This window comes from Plutella xylostella, chromosome 29 (assembly GCF_932276165.1).
Source record: "Plutella xylostella chromosome 29, ilPluXylo3.1, whole genome shotgun sequence".
Taxonomy (NCBI): Eukaryota; Metazoa; Arthropoda; class Insecta; order Lepidoptera; family Plutellidae; genus Plutella; species Plutella xylostella.
In genome coordinates, this window is record NC_064009.1 from 1,211,372 (window position 1) to 1,229,526 (window position 18,155).

The 18,155-nt window shown below is 34.4% G+C and overlaps 1 protein-coding gene across 2 annotated transcripts; it reads left to right on the forward strand.

The window, feature by feature from the left end:
- The first annotated feature begins 238 nt into the window (after positions 1–238).
- LOC105386253 (protein cueball) lies at positions 239–17,793 on the forward strand. Of its 2 annotated transcripts, XM_011556771.3 has the most exons (8): positions 239–506; positions 10,401–10,797; positions 11,091–11,756; positions 11,833–12,030; positions 14,465–14,671; positions 15,013–15,121; positions 15,489–15,543; positions 15,918–17,793. In XM_011556771.3, the coding sequence occupies exons 1-7, from the start codon at positions 443–445 to the stop codon at positions 15,528–15,530; spliced, it is 1,683 nt and encodes a 560-aa protein (XP_011555073.3). In that variant the 5' UTR covers positions 239–442; the 3' UTR covers positions 15,531–15,543; positions 15,918–17,793. The 2 variants fall into 2 exon arrangements, with proteins under 2 accessions (XP_011555073.3, XP_011555072.3); XM_011556770.3 differs by lacking the exon at positions 15,489–15,543 and having other exon boundaries at positions 241–506.
- The last annotated feature ends 362 nt before the right edge of the window (positions 17,794–18,155 follow it).

An 18,155-nucleotide genomic window follows, 5' to 3' on the forward strand; every position in this document is an offset into this window, starting at 1 on the left:
TTTCATTAATTACATACGTTATCTTGAATCCTAATTTAACGTTTCGCTATATGGCACCATCTACAGTCGCAGGAAACGCTAAACAATTAATTTCCACTACGAAAGAGGAGTCAAGGGCGCAATGGACCCGCTCGCAAATTTAGAATGTGTCTACCTATCTATAGTCACTATCTTAGAATCAGTTTCGCGCTGATAACATTGATAGGCCCGCGCATGCGCCAACAATCCACAGTTCTCAATGAACGTCAGCCGCCAACTTCACGACAGTCAGCGAGTAAAAACAGCGGTGTCAAACTGTGCGCTAGTTAGCTCGTGGTTTAGTTTCGGTGGCGCCCGCGGCCGGCCCGGTACCGTCTCACGCCCTCCGACTGACATTGGACCGAACTCGCAAACAATCCACGAACCAATGTGCATTTAATCACACAACAATTAATGAAACAAAATGTGCCGAATCCAGTTTCTGCTAGCAGTCGCCGCTGTGACTATAAACGTAGCTCAATCGTGGGGTGAGTACTTTTTATATTTTTGGCAGAATTCAGCTGATTTGTCTTTGGAGCACGTGCGATTTTTTTACGTTATATAATAGTAGAAATTCGTAGTAGGTTGGGACTAATGAAGGTCAATTAAATGTGGGCTGTATTGGCGATTTTAGACGATAAGTGGTGTTGAATCAGTGATGATAGCAGTGATAGTCGATAAGGCGGGTTTTCGCTTGGCGCCACGACTCCCGTTCCGCGGGAGCCGCTAGTCACGTAGGCCACTCCGATAATCCGACCAAGTTTAGATGCCACCACCGTAGCATCATACTTCCCTGCGCATTCTGTCTAATCGCATTTAGTCGCATTGCACTCCTGAAACCTGGAAAAGCGGCGTTTTCTTAACAGTGAAGACTATACTAGTACTAACTGATATACGCTAAGCCAAAAATTATAGGTCGAAAGTAGGAAATTGCGTATTTACTTGAGTGTTTCAGGTCGGCCTATGTATTGGTAAAGCATCGCATTGAATCAGAAGCGGTAGGTATTTAAAGGTCAATAACTCTAATTTAGCAATATTTAGACGAATCCTAGATGTTTGAGAGTACCTAATCCAAAATGTTTATGAGGGGCCATTGTTCCCCACTTGACCCCTACATACTTTTTGAAAATATGCAAGTCCTAGTTACTTATTAAATTTAAAGTGTACCTAAGAAACAAGTAAGAATACATTGTAATTGAAAGGTTTTGTAATTATTATAATTTAAAGATATTGTATAGCTGATATACCTACTTAGTTAAAAATTATTTACAAAAAATATATATGGTTAGTACCTACTTGCAACAGTATTGTACTGTACAATTTGTACAAGATCATTTTCATTTCCGGAAATGTACATATCACCTGTAATAATAATTAGATAACACAACTTATAATTAGAGGTTTGCAGCTTATTTATGAGTTAAAGTAGAATAAGTAAGTATTTTCGTTATTTTTTCAGTTGTGCCCCTATTTTAGTATGTGAGCGACAAATTTTGCTCTCAGTACTAAGCTTCATATACATTATACTTCGTATAAATTCAATTTATTCCATTTATTTATTATCAGAAGGCCTAATACTACACGCACTTGTAACAATTATTCAGCACAACACAAGTGAAAACAGAAACTAGTCGCGACCTTTGTAACTGGCAGAATTGCATAGTTAACAATATTATTATTTATATTAACACTTTGTTGTACATAAGAGCTATGTATACGTGTATGTTCTATGACCTAGGTAATAAATAAACGCTGACCGACAACCCTTGACTATCTCAAATTCTAAACACAGATAATAATTTATGAAGTAGGTATATACTCACTAAATAAAATTAGAAAAACTATAGTGTAGTTATAAAAATAAAAACTATTGTTTGTGTCTTTTTAAATAACTAAGTTGTTTAACGATTACTAGGTAGGTACTCTAGGTACTTGGAGTTAATTTAAAGAATCTTATCTGTCAATTAAAAAGGTAAATAAATAGTTACATATCAATAAAAAATTATAAATATGCACTTACGTACACGTATGCACTTGCGTCTAGCGAAAATTAATACATCGTTTTTAGGGTACTGTATTAGATTTTATAATAAGCTTCCAACAGAAGTTACTCAAATGCCAGAGAATAAGTTTAAGTGTTACATTAAAGATAAACTCTGTAAAAAAGCTTATTATAAAATTGATGATTACTTAGAGGACGTTAATGCATGGCTGTGATAAGTAGTTAGCTCTGCTCATATTGTTATAATAATAATTATTAAGCTTATAAGTACTGTATACTAACTAGTTTTAAGTCTTTTTTTGAAAAGATGGCTCAGGAGTTTCTTGCCTCCGTTCTTCTCCTTAGACAGAAAGAGCCCCCTTTATCCGAACGGAGAGTAGTTAGTAAAAATTGTCGTTCATCAGAAAATTTTATATTTTTACGATGAATAAAAAAAATTGAGTTTGAGTTTACAAAAATTAAAATATTTTTAATTACATACTTGGCCATTAAATCCTACTTCTGCGATAAGTACGAAGTTAAAGTATCAGCTTCGTCAGATAATAACCAATCGCCATGATAATTAATTAATTACACAAAATTCTTCCGTGAACAAATCATTAAATTCCAATGAAAATTTAATTAATTTACATCAGTATCATTCAAGAATTCAACAATGGATCTGTTCCTTATTGGGTCAGAGCACACGATCTAATACTCTACCTTTAGGTAATTTTTATCAATTTATCGTTTATTCCACATAAGATTCATTGTTGGAGTATAGGTAGGTAGAGGAACCTACCTTCACTTTACATAGAACACAGGTAGGTGTAACGTTTAGCGAAGCTCTTATCTAGGGAGTTACATTATATGGGGAACATATTTCCCTTCCCTTCATATTTCTTTCTATTTCCTATCAATTTGGTTGTCTGGAAGAGATTACTTTTAGTAATAAGGCCGCCGATTGTGCTATTTATTTTCTTTTCTTTTTTGTAACTCTGTTTCTGTTTGTGTGCAATAAAGAGTATTTTATCTTTTATCTTTATCTTCCCAAAGTCGTAGTCAAAGTTGTTCAGAAATCAGAGTGAAAACTTCAGTCACCCCCTTACGGCTTACTACCACTAACGTACCACTTTTGATCTTCTTCGTATTAATAAATATTCATGAAATAATTCAAATGTTATTGAAATTGAAATTGACACTTTACATTTATTCTAGAAACTATTATTTTAAATATTATTATAACGGATGTACCAAAAAGGGTAGTAATTCAAGCCAAAATATCTGCGGTCATTGTAAACTTTAAGAAGTCTTTAAGAACCTACTTAGGATAAAAAAAAACAATTCAGTTGAAGTTGAACCAAAAGGCGATTCCTAGGAGCTCACTACTGCCTTATGTTTCTATAGAACGTCCCTAATAAAATAGCATTGAGTTAAAACGGATTTCAAGTCATGGTCAGTTAAATTATAGGTAATTATAATTAGTCTTGAGTTTTGTAGGCTTTGCATTGTTATCTTTTTCTGATCACACTCGTACTTGTACTAGTTTTTTAGCGGTTCATAGAAAGTTAAATAGTTATACCTAAGTACTAATTGTATGGATAATCAATTGAAATAAATATTCATGCTGTTATAAGTAGAGAAGAGTAGTCATTCTAAACAACTTTTGGCTTAGTATAAGTAACATTTTTGCAACATCCTATATGCGTAGGTAAATACTAATTATACATACCTAGTCAGATGAAAGTTAGACCAGGTATCATTGAGGTATGCGTTATGTGTTATAGGTCTAGGTACCTATACATTATGTACTTATATTAAAGATAGACATATTTGATAAGAAGAAGACCATCAGCGCATTTTATGTAATCTACGTACTTATTGAGATAACAGACCGGCACACATAAATGCATAAAATATACCTACATTAAATGCATAATCAATCACAATATAATTAATACATATATGGTAAACTAACTTATTTCTTTAGATACTTAATAAAAATCTTATCGCCCTGAGATGCTTCGCATTGTCTTTATGTCATATTTTTTATGTTTCTTATTATTTTACTAAAATATACTGTAATTCTCCAATCAGAAACATACAGGGTTATTGGTAAGTAGACCGGATCCTTTCAGGAGGTGATAGAGGAAGCCATTTCCAGTCGATTGAACCCAATAATGCATTATCCTAAACTTAACCATTTCTAAGATATTTAATATTTATGGTTTTTTTTAATTTTTTGCCAAAATTTTATGCTTAAAACCGAAAATAAAAAAAACTAGCCACATTTCAATAATTTTTTTGGTTGTTTTGTATAAGTAACACCTTAATAAACTAATTAAAATAATCAAATGTGCATTATTCGACTTAAATTAGACATAATACCTCAAAATAGTTAAACATTTTGAAAAAATATTCAAAACGCAAAAACAAATAAATTAAATTTAAAAAGATTTTCATATGTCATTTTTTTGTGCACTTCAACTTAAAAACATGGTCAACTAATAAGCTTTCAAACAAGATGATTCAATACCAAATCAATTAAGGTATCACCAAGATATGGCCAAAACAACCAGAGAAAGCGGAAAAAACTGAGCAGGGGTTTCCATACTAAAGTTAACAGGACTGAAAACAATCACACTTTTTACCTTTAAATTGGGCTAATTTTGTTAGTTTTCCTGTTGAATTTTGTCCGTCTGTGCTGGTTGTTTTGGCCATATCTTGGTGATACCTTAATCGATTTGGTATTGAATTATCTTGTTTGAAAGCTTATTAGTTGACCATGTTTTTAAGCTGAAGTGCACAAAAAAATGTCATATGAAAATCTTTTTTAATTTAATTTATTTGTTTTTGCGTTTTGAATATTTTTTCAAAATGTTTAACTATTTTGAGGTATTATGTCTAATTTAAGTCGAATAGTGCACATTTGATTATTTTAATTAGTTTATTAAGGTGTTACCTATGCAAAACAACCAAAAAAATTATTGAAATGTGGCTATTTTTTTTTATTTTCGGTTTTAAGCATAAAATTTTGGCAAAAAATTAAAAAAACCTTAAATATTAAATATCTCAAAAATGGTTAAGTTTAGGATAATGCATTATTGGGTTCAATCGACTGGAAATGCCATCCTCTATCACCTCCTGAAAGGATCTGGTCTACTTACCAATAACCCTGTATACAAATTTAATGCTAAGCCTAGAGGAGAGTATAGCACTTGCTCGTCCATATGTCGCAGGCAATTTGTAAGATCTCGCCGTTTACAAACGGCGTCGTCATTTTACAAACGCTCGCTGTTTTGTAATTTGCCGAAGGCATATTGATAACTCGTTCAATCGTTCTGTTTTCGACGTTAATTGCAGTTTTAGGGTGACCATGATAAAACACAATTTGAACTTTGAACAAATGGAAAAATCGGACTTTATTTCAGGATTTCAAGTAAGACTTTTTACTTTTGTTTTCTAAAGTAGGTACTACATAAGTTTGAATATTTAATAAAAAGATACATTTAAATAAAAACGTAGTCATTTATACAGAACAATAAAACTAGGCATTTCCAGATATAAACAAACACTGGTGCCCGAATGCTCTAAACTTAGGAAAACGCTAAACCCTTTACTAAACAATTTATGAAGCTCTAAATTAATATCCTGCATGTGTCCTCCGTACACCGGAATCTATGGATAACGTAGTATTTTTAGGTGCGGGATAACCTCAAAAACTTTGTCGTTTGTCTACGGCCTTTTTACTGCTCCTGCACTATAATAAATGAATTAAAGTCAAAATTATTTGGTGTAATGCTTCTACACTCGTAATATTTGCACTGTTTTGAGTATTTATTGAGTCACAGAACCACTACTTGACTCCATTTTTGTTGTTGTGATCAACAGCGCCGCGCGTGGTAAGAAAAAGAACTAAATTCTTCAATTTGCCGCGGCATTATGTAAACGGCGTATGGATTGTCAATGAAATGTTGTGGCATACTATAAAATGACACGGCAATATACATTTTGCCTTCGGCATATTACAAAACAGCGAGCGTTTGTAAACTGACGACGCCGTATGTAAACGGCGAGATCTTACAAAATGCCTGCGACACATACAAAAAGAGAAAACGTTTTACTAGTTACTTCTAAATAAGTATTATCCAATCTCCATGATTTTTTGTATGTCATTGACATAAGGAATAATTAGGTTTATAGCTTTTAGACTTTAAGAGCGATATCGTCATATTTTCTACTGTTAAATTAGCTGTTAATCAAATAGTACGTCGTAGGTAGTTTTGTTTATTTCAAGTGCACAAATATGTACTATATCGTTTTAAATGTTTAAGTAATTAATTACTTCCCATATGACAAAAGGATCCAACAACAAATAATCAATTTAATTTAATATTCCATTAAGATAATAACAAAATAAAATCTATTTGATTGTTCTAACTGTTATTGAATTATAACAGCAGGTACCGTAAGATCCTAACTAAAAACCTTTTTATTGTTATTTTATTTATTATGTTTAAAGCTGTATGTACTGTAATAGGTAGGTACTAACATCGTAAAATAAATATTGTAGGTCCCTATTCAATAGCCACTATAGTCTTGAGTATAGTATTTATTTGCTTAGTACCTAGGTAAATAAACATGTACATGTATAGGTAATAACTCGGTTATAAATATGATAATAGATAATAAATATCTAAACTTTACAATAAGATACATACCTCAGTATTCTTTGTCCAAACATCTCCTGCAGGCTGCAACCCAAATTCTAAGCAAAGGTACCTATACCTATACCTACTAATATACAAAAGTTTATAAAACATTAAGCTAATGAACGTTAAGAATGTTGTGAGCTTTTTTATTTAAATCGTACTTATATTCTAAGAAACTCAACTCAAACTGTGTTGATTCCTGTTGCTGCCTTTTGGAAATCAGTAATGTGGTCTGTAGATTCAAATTTTAACTTCTCTTGTTTTTATCAAAAGTTCAAGTAGGTACCAGCCAGTAACTTTTTTCCCAAAACTTAAGTAGGTAGGTGTTGAACAAAAAAGGTCACACACTAAGCGCTTGCATCACATGACAGGCCACATACGAAACAAAACAATGCTCGATTAAAAAACAAAAGATATTCGAGAAGTGAAAAGAAAGATTATTTTTCGTCAAGGCGTGAAGATTGTCACGTAGACCATCATCAAATTATGGCTGCTTATTTGTAAATAATAAACAAACTAAAATTACGCCGAGATTAATCATTTCGATTGATTGACGATGGACCGATCCTTATGGAAAGATAAATTATAATAATCACTGATAAACATAACTGGTTATGATTAGGTAAGTAATGACTAAAATTTACAACCAATGGGCACTGAGGATTTGAGGATGGGATTGAGGATATTAAGGTAAAGAGATATAAGATTTTTCTTCTATTGAAAGTGAATAATTTTAAAACCTGCGATCGCCCAAGAAGATGATACCACTTCACACGAATCCGCGTTATTCGACCACTACCAACTTAATAAATCTAATATGTACTACATAATTTAATATGTGGCATATTATTATGTAGCTAATTGTGTAGGTTGAATGAACTTATCAAGTTCAACCCGATAGGTGTTATTAAAAGTAATTAAGTTAATTACACTCAAATAAAACCAAAAAGTGCATTGGTAAGTAGGTACCCACTGGATTACTGTTAATCTGAAAAGGCATAATTTTTCCGGTATTATATTCGAAAATTATTCCGATTATGTACCTACCTGAGTTGCAACTTGCAACCATCTAAAGTTTATTACCTACTTGATGATGATGAATTCCTGTTATCTCTCATCAGCGGCATAGGCAGTCAAATTTGTAGGTAGATATTTTTTTTTACAATTTCTGTAAACAATACGTAAGTTTTGAAAACCCATCTCATTTGGTATTCCTGTTGTAGTTTGCAGGTTGGTATTTTCAAATGGCGTCAATCTGGTTTTGTTAGATCAACCTGTCCGGATAAACCATATGGAGTTTAACAATATTAATAAAATGTATTTCCTCATATAAATTACATAAATTAGTGATACGTTAATGTATGTATAAATAGTGTTATGGTAATTTGAATATTCAACATTACCACCACTTTTTTCACTGTTAATGAAGAGTGACAAGTTATTAATTCGTCCAAGTTAAATTATTATGTATAAGTATTAAAGGTGTGATGTTCTTATTACGCGGTTCCTTGCAGCTAAATAAAGACAAGTGTTGGTTATGTCAACCAGAAAATGTTGTAATAAAGTAACTAAGTACTAGTAAAACAAGTTTTCAAAATGGTTCAACTCTCAAAAGTACTTATTACGAGTACTTCCATGCAAAAATAACAAAAGTAAATTTGACTAATATATCTGTCCCAGCCGGGAATAGAACCCGGGACCATCAGCATAGCAGTCAGGGTCACTAACCACAACACCATTCGGCCGTCAGTAGGTAATTAAAATTGCACCAAGATATTTTACGTAATAAGGAGAATACGTGCGATTAGCTTGTGTTGATAAATATTTATAGTTCGGAATCAAACATTTACGTTTGACGACGGCCGGCAGGGGGCGTGCGCACAATGCAATACAAAAGCAAGCTGGAATGTGCATGAAGGAAAACAAAAAATACGCAAATATTTAAAAAATGTGAGAGAAGATTTATCTCACTATAGGGAAGTCTTTTAAACTACACTACGTACTACCTCAAATAGTTTTTGCAGTTATTTATTTATGTTTATGCTTTAGTAACTGTAAATTCCTAGTCCTAAAAACCGATTCATCATAAATAAATCATTGAATATGTTCCCAATTGGCATTGGCGGGCCGGTGATCATTATTGATCAATGATCTATTGTACGTACCTACATACTTACTGATCATCATTGAATAACCTCAGGACATTCCTATCAATTTTATTATTAACTCAGGCGTTATTCATAATTTTTCATTGTAATTTCATTACGTGATATAGGTAATAATTATCGTAATTATAAATTTGAGTTAAAAGTACTTACTTAATATTAGGCTATTCTCTAAAAAATCGTTCAAATATCTAATCGAGTGAGGGTTGATAATAGCAACTAAATAAAATTAACAACACAGTTATAACTTATAACAGAAAAATATCGTCTTATTTAACAACGCTTAATGATTCCAAACATTACATAAGGCAGTCAAAATAAAACGTAGATAAGTCGACATTGCGACGCGCAAAATGACGCACTCAACCGAAAATGTAAATTATACCTACAAAACTACACACAGTGCGATAAAAAGAATAACAAAGTGCCTTGTTATGTATCAAGAGAGACTACAACAGATTTACTTGATAAATATAACTAAGCTGTGATAACCTAACCAACTTTAAAACCGCATAAATTTTAACGGCCAAGCCGATTATGATAATAAAATTCTGAGAACACTAAACATAACTAAACTAACATCACCTAAGAACCAAAAAAAAACTAATCGAAAATCGGTTTATCCGATAGAGAGCAGACAGATACACAGATTTATTAAACTTATAACATCCCACTTTTTTATCGTGGTTTAAAAATATTATATTTTTAGTCGGGCTTAGTTTACAGTCTTGACATTTAGACATGAAAATACATGGAAAATAACTATACCTACATTCTTAAAATGTTTTTTTAGCAAACTTATTATATCACATAACATTATAAAGGCGAAAGTTTGTGCGTGAATGTTTGTTTCTTTTTCAAAGGAAATTCGGGAAGTTATAACCAATATTCACTTGAACAATAACTAAAATAAACTAGGTAGGTTCAACTTGATATTATAAATCCTTATCCTCAGATAGTGGCTTGTCATAGCGAATGTGTAGGTATCGGTTGCTAATATAATAAATAAATAAATATAAATAAATATGTGGGGACATCTCACACACGGCCATCCGACCCCAAGCTAGGTAGAACCTGTGTTATGGGTGTCGGACAGCTGATATATCTACACAAATACATAGATAGATACATATTGAATATATGAACGACAACCAGACACAAGGCAAACACAAATGCTCATCACACAAATGTTTGCCCTGGGCGGGATTCGAACCCGCGGCCCTCAGCTTCAGAAGCAGCTTCACTACCGCCTTAGCCGGTGGTGCCGTCAGTCAATATGCAATTGAGTAATGCCCAATCGTAAGCATCGTCACGGGATTAGCGCCGACTTTTTGTCTACGCTGGTGACGCCAAAAATATCTGCAAAATACCAAAATAGATTGATTACAGCAGATAGTAGTTTGAACAGTTACGTCACTATCACGCCGCTACCTACTTTTGCAAACAGAAGTTTAAAAACGTAGGCGTCTCCGCAAATTCTTATTCATTTATCAGGCATTAACATTTATTTTCTCCTCTTTCCAGATTTAGCCGTAACGAATAAGGACCAAATAGAATTCTACACAAATGGCACGAAGGTAGCTCAGGGCTACAAGTTCGGGGAGCTAACAGCCTTAGCCTACGACGCCGTCCACAACATGCTTCTCTTCGTGGACAGACAGAACGACAACGCTTCCATATTTAGCTATCACCTAGCCACTAAGAAATATCAGCCTTTAGTTAGAAAGAGATACCTATATGAGAACATTCAAGGGTTAGCGTTTGATCCAGTGACGAGCAAACTGTTCTGGACGGATGCTAGAGATAGAAGCATCTACTGGATCTCGCTCGCTCCAGGGTCCAAGAATGATGTTTACGGCAACCTACTGATAAAAATGGACGATGAAATACCGAGAGCTATTGCTGTTGATAGCTGTAGAGGGTGAGTCACTAACTGCTTAGATATATAAGTAGTGTTAGTTTACAAATAAGTGATAATGTTTACAGTATGAAAGCGAACACTGTGGTAATAAGATCATGCGCTAACAGATGATAGGTGAGCCTAATAATACTCAAGCGAATAATTTCGTGCGAACGAAGTACATTGACCGAGTATTCATTGCTCTTTGAATGTATTATTTTTATTTTTATTGCACTAATATAAAATGGAAATAGATTGAATTATTAGTTACCTATGTGTTTTCTTGAATTTAATCAATGTTTTATAATTTCCAGATACATCTACTGGTCCAACACCAACATAACAAACCCTACAATCGAACGTGCGCGCTTCGACGGTTCGGAAAGGAAGGTGATGATCAACAACACCAACCTACTCTACATGCCGGTGAGCATCGCCATCGACCAGCACTCCCGCCGCATGTACTGGGCCGACGACAAGGAGGGCATCCACTTCTCCATAGAGAGTTCAGACCTCGACGGCAAAGACGTCCAAGTAGAACTAGCCGGACAACATCACCAGCCCAACAGCTTAGCCCTATCCAAAGACACCATCTACTGGATAGACTGGGGATCGAAAATCATGTGGAAGCTCCCCAAACATGGAGACAGGGAAACGGAACCAAAGGAAGTAGCCATGTTCGATGATGAGACACCTTTCGGCATCGTTGCTAATTACAAAATTGAAGATCAGACCAGAGACGTCCCAGAATGCGATAAGTTAGCTAAATTGATGGCGAACCGAACGGCAATAAATGACACTTTTACACCAGTGCCTAAGAGAGAAGGACTTTACTGCTTGCACGGGGAGGTTTTGAATGGGAAGATGGCATGCAAATGTACTGTTGGGTACTTCGGTCCACGATGTGAGTCGTCGGTCTGTCAAAACTACTGCTTGCAAGGTGACTGTAGCGTCACAAGTGATGGGCAGCCAACTTGCAGGTAAATATTTTGTCCCATAAATCATCCCAAAAATGTGCATTGTTGATTGATCTTATGCTTGTATTTCAAATTACAGATGTAAAGACGGTTTCTCTGGCGAGCGGTGTGAAGTAAATGTGTGTGAGAACTACTGCCTGAATGATGCGACCTGCCGCCTCAATGCTGAGACTAAATTACCACAATGCTCGTGTCTGGGAGACTACGAGGGCACCCGGTGTGAAGTGATGAAGATTGCTGTCACTGAGACGCCTGTGAAACCCGAAGTTCCTTGCAAGTAAGTTTAATTTACTATACCTGTATGAAGATACTATTTGCATTTATAATTATATATGTAATTATAAAACGCAATAATAAAAAAGGATATATAATGTACCTATGACCCATTATTGTCATATTTTCTTACTGGACCGGCTATAAATAAGAGCTTACCATAGATATTGAGCTCCGAATCGTTTTCCGAATTACTCTTCTCCGATAGCACGGTTCGTCGAAATCACTGTTCGTCGACGGTTTGTTCATCGAAAAAATCCTTCTCCGATAGCACGGTTCGTCGAAAGCACTGTTCGACGATGGTTGCTTTGCCGAAGAAATCGTTCGCCGATTGAAAGATTCGTCGAAAGCACTGTTCGCAGATGGTTGCTTTGCCGAAGAAATCATTCGCCGATAGAGAGATTCGTCGAAAGCACTGTTCGACGATGGTTGCTTTGACGAATAAATCATTCACCGATAGAAAGGTTGGCCAAAAGAACATTGAAAAGAAAAGAAAATTGTGTAGTATTTAAGAAAAGTAATTTCTATTTCTATACTTGCTCTATATGCACCTAACGTCTCTCTCTTTCTGTTTGCCTGCCTAACGGTGCGCGGTCACGGTGTATAATATGTGTGACTATCGTTTTGCAATAAATATCCAAGTTATAAAGTAATCTTGCTCTTTTTGCTTACGCTTACCCAATACCTATGCGGATGGTTCGTTTAACGAAATAATCAATTGCCGCCGCAAAGAATTGTTTACTATTTTCGTTAGGAATCGAACCAAAAGGGTTAATATTTTTATTGGAATATTTAAGGTAAGTATAATCATTATAAGTTTTGCTTTCGAAAAGGTAACTACTGTGTGTATCCATGTGTATAAATACCTACCTAGATAGGGTATCTATCTACCTCAACTTTTTGGTAAGTCCGGAATGACAAATTGAGTTATGTCCAAGCTATAATGTTATAGGTACAAATGCACTTATAATTTTCCATTTAGAATACCTACTGCCTAAAAATCTATGCATAATTTATAGATTCAGATTATGATCTGCTGAGATAGGTACTCATTAGTAGCTTACAGTTGGTGTTCTCTCCACCATGCAATACTAAACACATCTCACAATGTTCACCCGGTTTCAGACAGGCGCAGAAATCATAATATAAGCTTTTTTCCTGAAATAAAAATAGTTTCAGGCAGTCTACATACATAATATTTCTAAATAGTCGACCTCTTTGCCCCTTAAGCCCCTCTCCTGACGACTATTCCCCCTCAGTCCCGCTCACTTTCTCATCGGCAGGCCCTTCACGTCGCTTCCCGCACCGTGCCTGCTGGAACACAACACCAACCGCCTGGACAGATACGAGCGGCTCGAACAATATAAGCAACATTTCTGGCAGCGATGGACCAAAGAATACATCTGTGAACTCCAACAAAGAACCAAATGGCGTGTCAAATGCAAGGATCTGCAACTGAATGACTTAGTCTTACTGAAGGATGACTCACCACCATACTTGGAGACTTGGGAGAATCGAAAAACTGTTTCCCGGATCAGACGGCATACCACGGGTAGCCGATGTTGCAACTTCAAGGGGAATCGTGCGCAGAGCATTAAATAAGATATGTTTGCTTCCCACACCTGAAGACACTACAGACTCTTGAAAACTTATAGTTTTAAACGCCCGGGACTTATGTCTACGCCAATTTCATTCATTGCTTTTAGTTCATTCGCTCGCATATTACATTCACTAATTAGTTCATTCAATAGATCACTCACTCACATTTTAAACGCCTTAACCGATTGTCGGGTCAAGAAAATCTGTACAATTGGAATAATTCTAAATAGAAATAAACAGCAAGATTACTTGAAGAAAGCAAATTCTTTTATTTCTTGTTCTATACACTCTCTATCGGCGAATGATTTATTCGTCAAAGCAACCATCGTCGAACAGTGCTTTCGACGAATCTCTCTATCGGCGAATGATTTCTTCGGCAAAGCAACCATCGTCGAACAGTGCTTTCGACGAACCGTGCTATCGGAGAAGGATTTTTTCGATGAACAAACCGTCGACGAACAGTGATTTCGACGAACCGTGCTATCGGAGAAGAGTAATTCGGAAAACGATTCGGAGCTCATAGATATGTACCTATTGTGTTTATTTCTGTGTTAATATAAAAATATGCTAATTTGAAGTTTGTAGGATGTAGGATAGATTAAAGTTTTTTATTGCGTTATTAAATATTCAGTGTCCGTAGGAAGTTAATGTGTACATTTTAAAATGCGCTTGTCGTAAAAATCTTGTTACTAAGAGGTGCAAACATTGTAGTCTTTATACACTTAGGTCCTATATTTCCACAAACCTACAGCAACAGTATAAAACACATTACAAACCACATTAAAATTATTCTCATACATTAACCAATCATTTAAAATGCTAAATACATTTCCTTACAGCTGTACAAACGACTCAAACGGAACGAAAGCATCGGCAGCTGCATCATCAGAGGCTCAGTCGAATGACGGTATCATCGGTGACTCCTGTGATGCCTGGGACCCGGTCCGGGACCCCATCATGATGGTCCTGGGCATCCTGTGCGGAGCCCTGTGCGTGGCGTGCGCTGTTCTCATCACCAAGATACTACACTTGAAGAAACGACCAAGGTAAGGTTCATGGCTGAAAATTTTACGATACAAAATGGGATACTTGATAAAGAAAACTAATGGAATAAGAAATTGATGACGAGAGACTTGAAATAATGGGACTCATTCGAAATCATAAAGGCACTAACAAATATTCACATTCGAACAGGGAATGTGACAAACGAACGTTTATTTATACATCGTTAATCTAAGGTGGCACTTGTAGACTATCTCGTATTAGAAATCTACATCATGATCTGTGTAACATGAGTCTGCAATACAGTGATCATCACATTAAAATGAGAGTGTCCATTATAAAAAGGCAGTGATTGCTACATTAACATTTCATTCGTTTGTTTTAGGATAAAGAAGCGAATCATTGTGAACAAAAACGTAACACCATTGACTGCACGGCCCGACCAGTGTGAGATAACTATTGAGAATTGCTGTAACATGAACATTTGTGAAACCGTGAGTAGTATTTTATGCTTACAACTACTAGTACTAATTGGTTACCGAAGAAAGAAGTCATCTTATAATTACACATATTGATTTACTATACGTTATAGAAATAAATTTACTTAACGCGTTAGCTATGAATGGGCTAGAATGGCTGTTTAGTTTATAAAATGACTTCAGTTTTACAAACACCTATATTAATGAAGCATGATCCTGGATGTTATGTCTGAAATAAACAAACTTCTGATAAAAAGAAACTCAAAATTCTAGAAACTTCATGGGTTATTTTATATAACACATTTTTTTATTGTTTCAACTAAAATCATAAAAGTATTCCTAGAATTTGTCATGTTCATATTGGGCTTCATAATCTACACAGGATGAATGCCGACTTGAGCAGGCCATCATGCAATCAGTATAGCGCATCACCTAAGGTTAACTATTTAAAATATTTCAGTACAGTTGGCTAGCATGGATCTGCAATAAGCTTACTAACAAATCGGTGACTGTGAAATCATACAATGTTCTTATTTGTATAATAACAAAACGCACAAACATTTAGGCTAAGCATGATATGTTGCTTTTAGACTTATACAGATGTCATAATTTCATGCTGAAAGTAATTTACTCAGGTGTTATTGTATGTTAAGTAAATTTGTGTATCTGGATGATATTACATTGTATAAGTAACTAATAGGGTTGGTCCAATTTCAAGTGACCGTCTTAGTACTTACAAGTACTGTAGGTAGAAAAATAAAATATACATCAAAAATCTAAGCTTGAACTATGTTATTTTTTTTATTTTCAGCCATGTTTCGAGCCAAGGTCGACGATACGACCAACTCTACTAGACGCTAAGCCCGGTAAGGAAGAAAAGAGGAACCTTATTGCAAATATGGAACAACCGGATGATTTCTAATATAAACTTCTGTTTAGGAATAAAATGTACAATAATTTTTGGCAGAAATCCAAAGGAATATTGTGATATTTGATATAGGAATGCGTTTCAATGGCTAAATTTTATTAGCATTTCAACGCTCGGCTGTGTTGGGTAGGGGCTTAAGAGGGTATGGGCATTTGTCAACACTGTTTTATTTAGGGGTTCAGAATCAGTTACTCTAGAAGAATGATAATTCAGTTTTAGAATCGATCACAGATAAGAACCACTTAGATCACGTATTTAATATATTCAATAGAACAGTGTTAACAAAAGTCCTTTGCGATTGATAGAAATAGAGATTGATTACTTGGAGTGATTAATAACAATTTTAAATCTTCGGTGGAATTGTAAAAACAATGAATAAGTCATAGGGCCGGAGCAGTAGCGATCAATAGCTTACATTATTTAAGTACATGCTTGTGTTTGGTTCGAGTCAGTGGGGAATGAAGAACATTTGCCTTTCCAGCAATCAGCTGATCCTTATAAGCGCCTTTTTAGAAGCAATATTGTAAAAACATTCATTAAGTTTGATAGAGGGGGAACATATTTTCCAAAGCCTTTAGATGTTTTGATACTGTACAAATGAAAGAAATCAATGAAGTTGGCTTAAACTACTTAAATTGGCTGTAATCTGTTGTCATAAAATCATGTGTTTTGATTTATTTTATTCAAATGACTTTTTATTATTATTTTCGTGTGTAGGTATTTTGTGTTCTTATCATGTTTTTCATATCATAAACAAAATGTACAGTTGTGGACAAACGGTAGAGCTTGTGTTTGAATGTTTTTGAGCATGTGACATTTCTTTAGTCTTCTGACATGCCAGTGCATGCTTTTACTTAATTTAGATCATATAAATTTGATTTTGTCCATATCTGTTTAAAAATGTGTTCTTCCATGATGCATGAAGGAGTTTCGATAAAAAAAGACTTGTTAACTATTTTTAAACATAATGGGAGTGAGAGATACTATGTAGATATAAACATATTATATCAGACTATTTTATATTCAGTGAGCAAATGGTTGTTATTTTAATTTCGATGCCTCAAATTCCATTTGCAAGGTGCGTAAGATATTTGGTGAAAATGTTTAAGTTTATTTAAGTAAATCATTATGTTCCTAGTAGGTAATTATGAAATGTGCTAAATTATATTTATTTATTATGCGAACTAACAGTTCAGACTTCTGTTACGTAGAATCTCAGTTACTTAACATTGATTGTTTGACATTTAATTTTAACAGTTATTTTTATAGTAAAGTCAGCTGCAGATACATTATAACATCTATCAATATGTGACGTGAATCTGTAGTGAACTGTACTTTTCTGATTATATCCGTAACTCGCCAATTGACATCCAAAATTATCAATACATTTATAATTACGTAGTTTGAAATTGAATGCAGTGGGGCATGCAGGTGTTATTTGCCTTAATACTTAATTTCATAGTACTTAGCAATAGATAGGAAACTTTTTGATTTTATTACAAAATAATTAAAAATTATATCTACATTTTCTATCATAATATCTATTCATAAGTAAATCTGAAATCCATCAAGACCGGAGAATAATAAACATTAATTATTTTGTAATAAAGCCAAGTTGACAGTAACAATTTATTAGTACTTAGTTACCATAGTCGTGGATTGATAATATCCACATCAGAAATGTGATATTATTAAATCTTTGTATAAGATATTAATTAGTTTTTAAATTTTAATAAAAAATAAAATGCATTGCACTTTATGACCGAGTTTTGTTTTAATTCAAACACAGGAGTCCCGTTTATACGTATTCGTTTATTATCATAACATCCAAACATATTTGTGGCATCTATGATCATAATATCACAATAGTTTAAAAAGTAACTGACATACAGTATGTAGTTAGCGGGTTCACATCTATCGTAGAATCGTAGTATCGTACCACCATAAATAATTATTGTACTTAGTTACTTAATAATAAGTAAAAATTACTTAGGCAGCGTTCCCAGTTGGCAAACTGTTCGCCGCCGACTGATAAGGATCTGTTTCACAATGTATGGATAATGTCCACACATTGTGAAACAGGCCCTTAGTAACGTATCGGATTTGTATGCCGATTGCAGA

Excerpts from the sequence above, each read along its gene's own strand:
- LOC105386253 (XM_011556770.3), top strand. The coding sequence starts at position 443 with ATGTGCCGAATCCAGTTTCTGCTAGCAGTCGCCGCTGTGACTATAAAC. Across the intron at positions 10,798-11,090 it reads GCTGTTGATAGCTGTAGAGG|ATACATCTACTGGTCCAACA; the intron begins GTGAGTCACTAA and ends TATAATTTCCAG. Across the intron at positions 11,757-11,832 it reads GATGGGCAGCCAACTTGCAG|ATGTAAAGACGGTTTCTCTG; the intron begins GTAAATATTTTG and ends TTCAAATTACAG.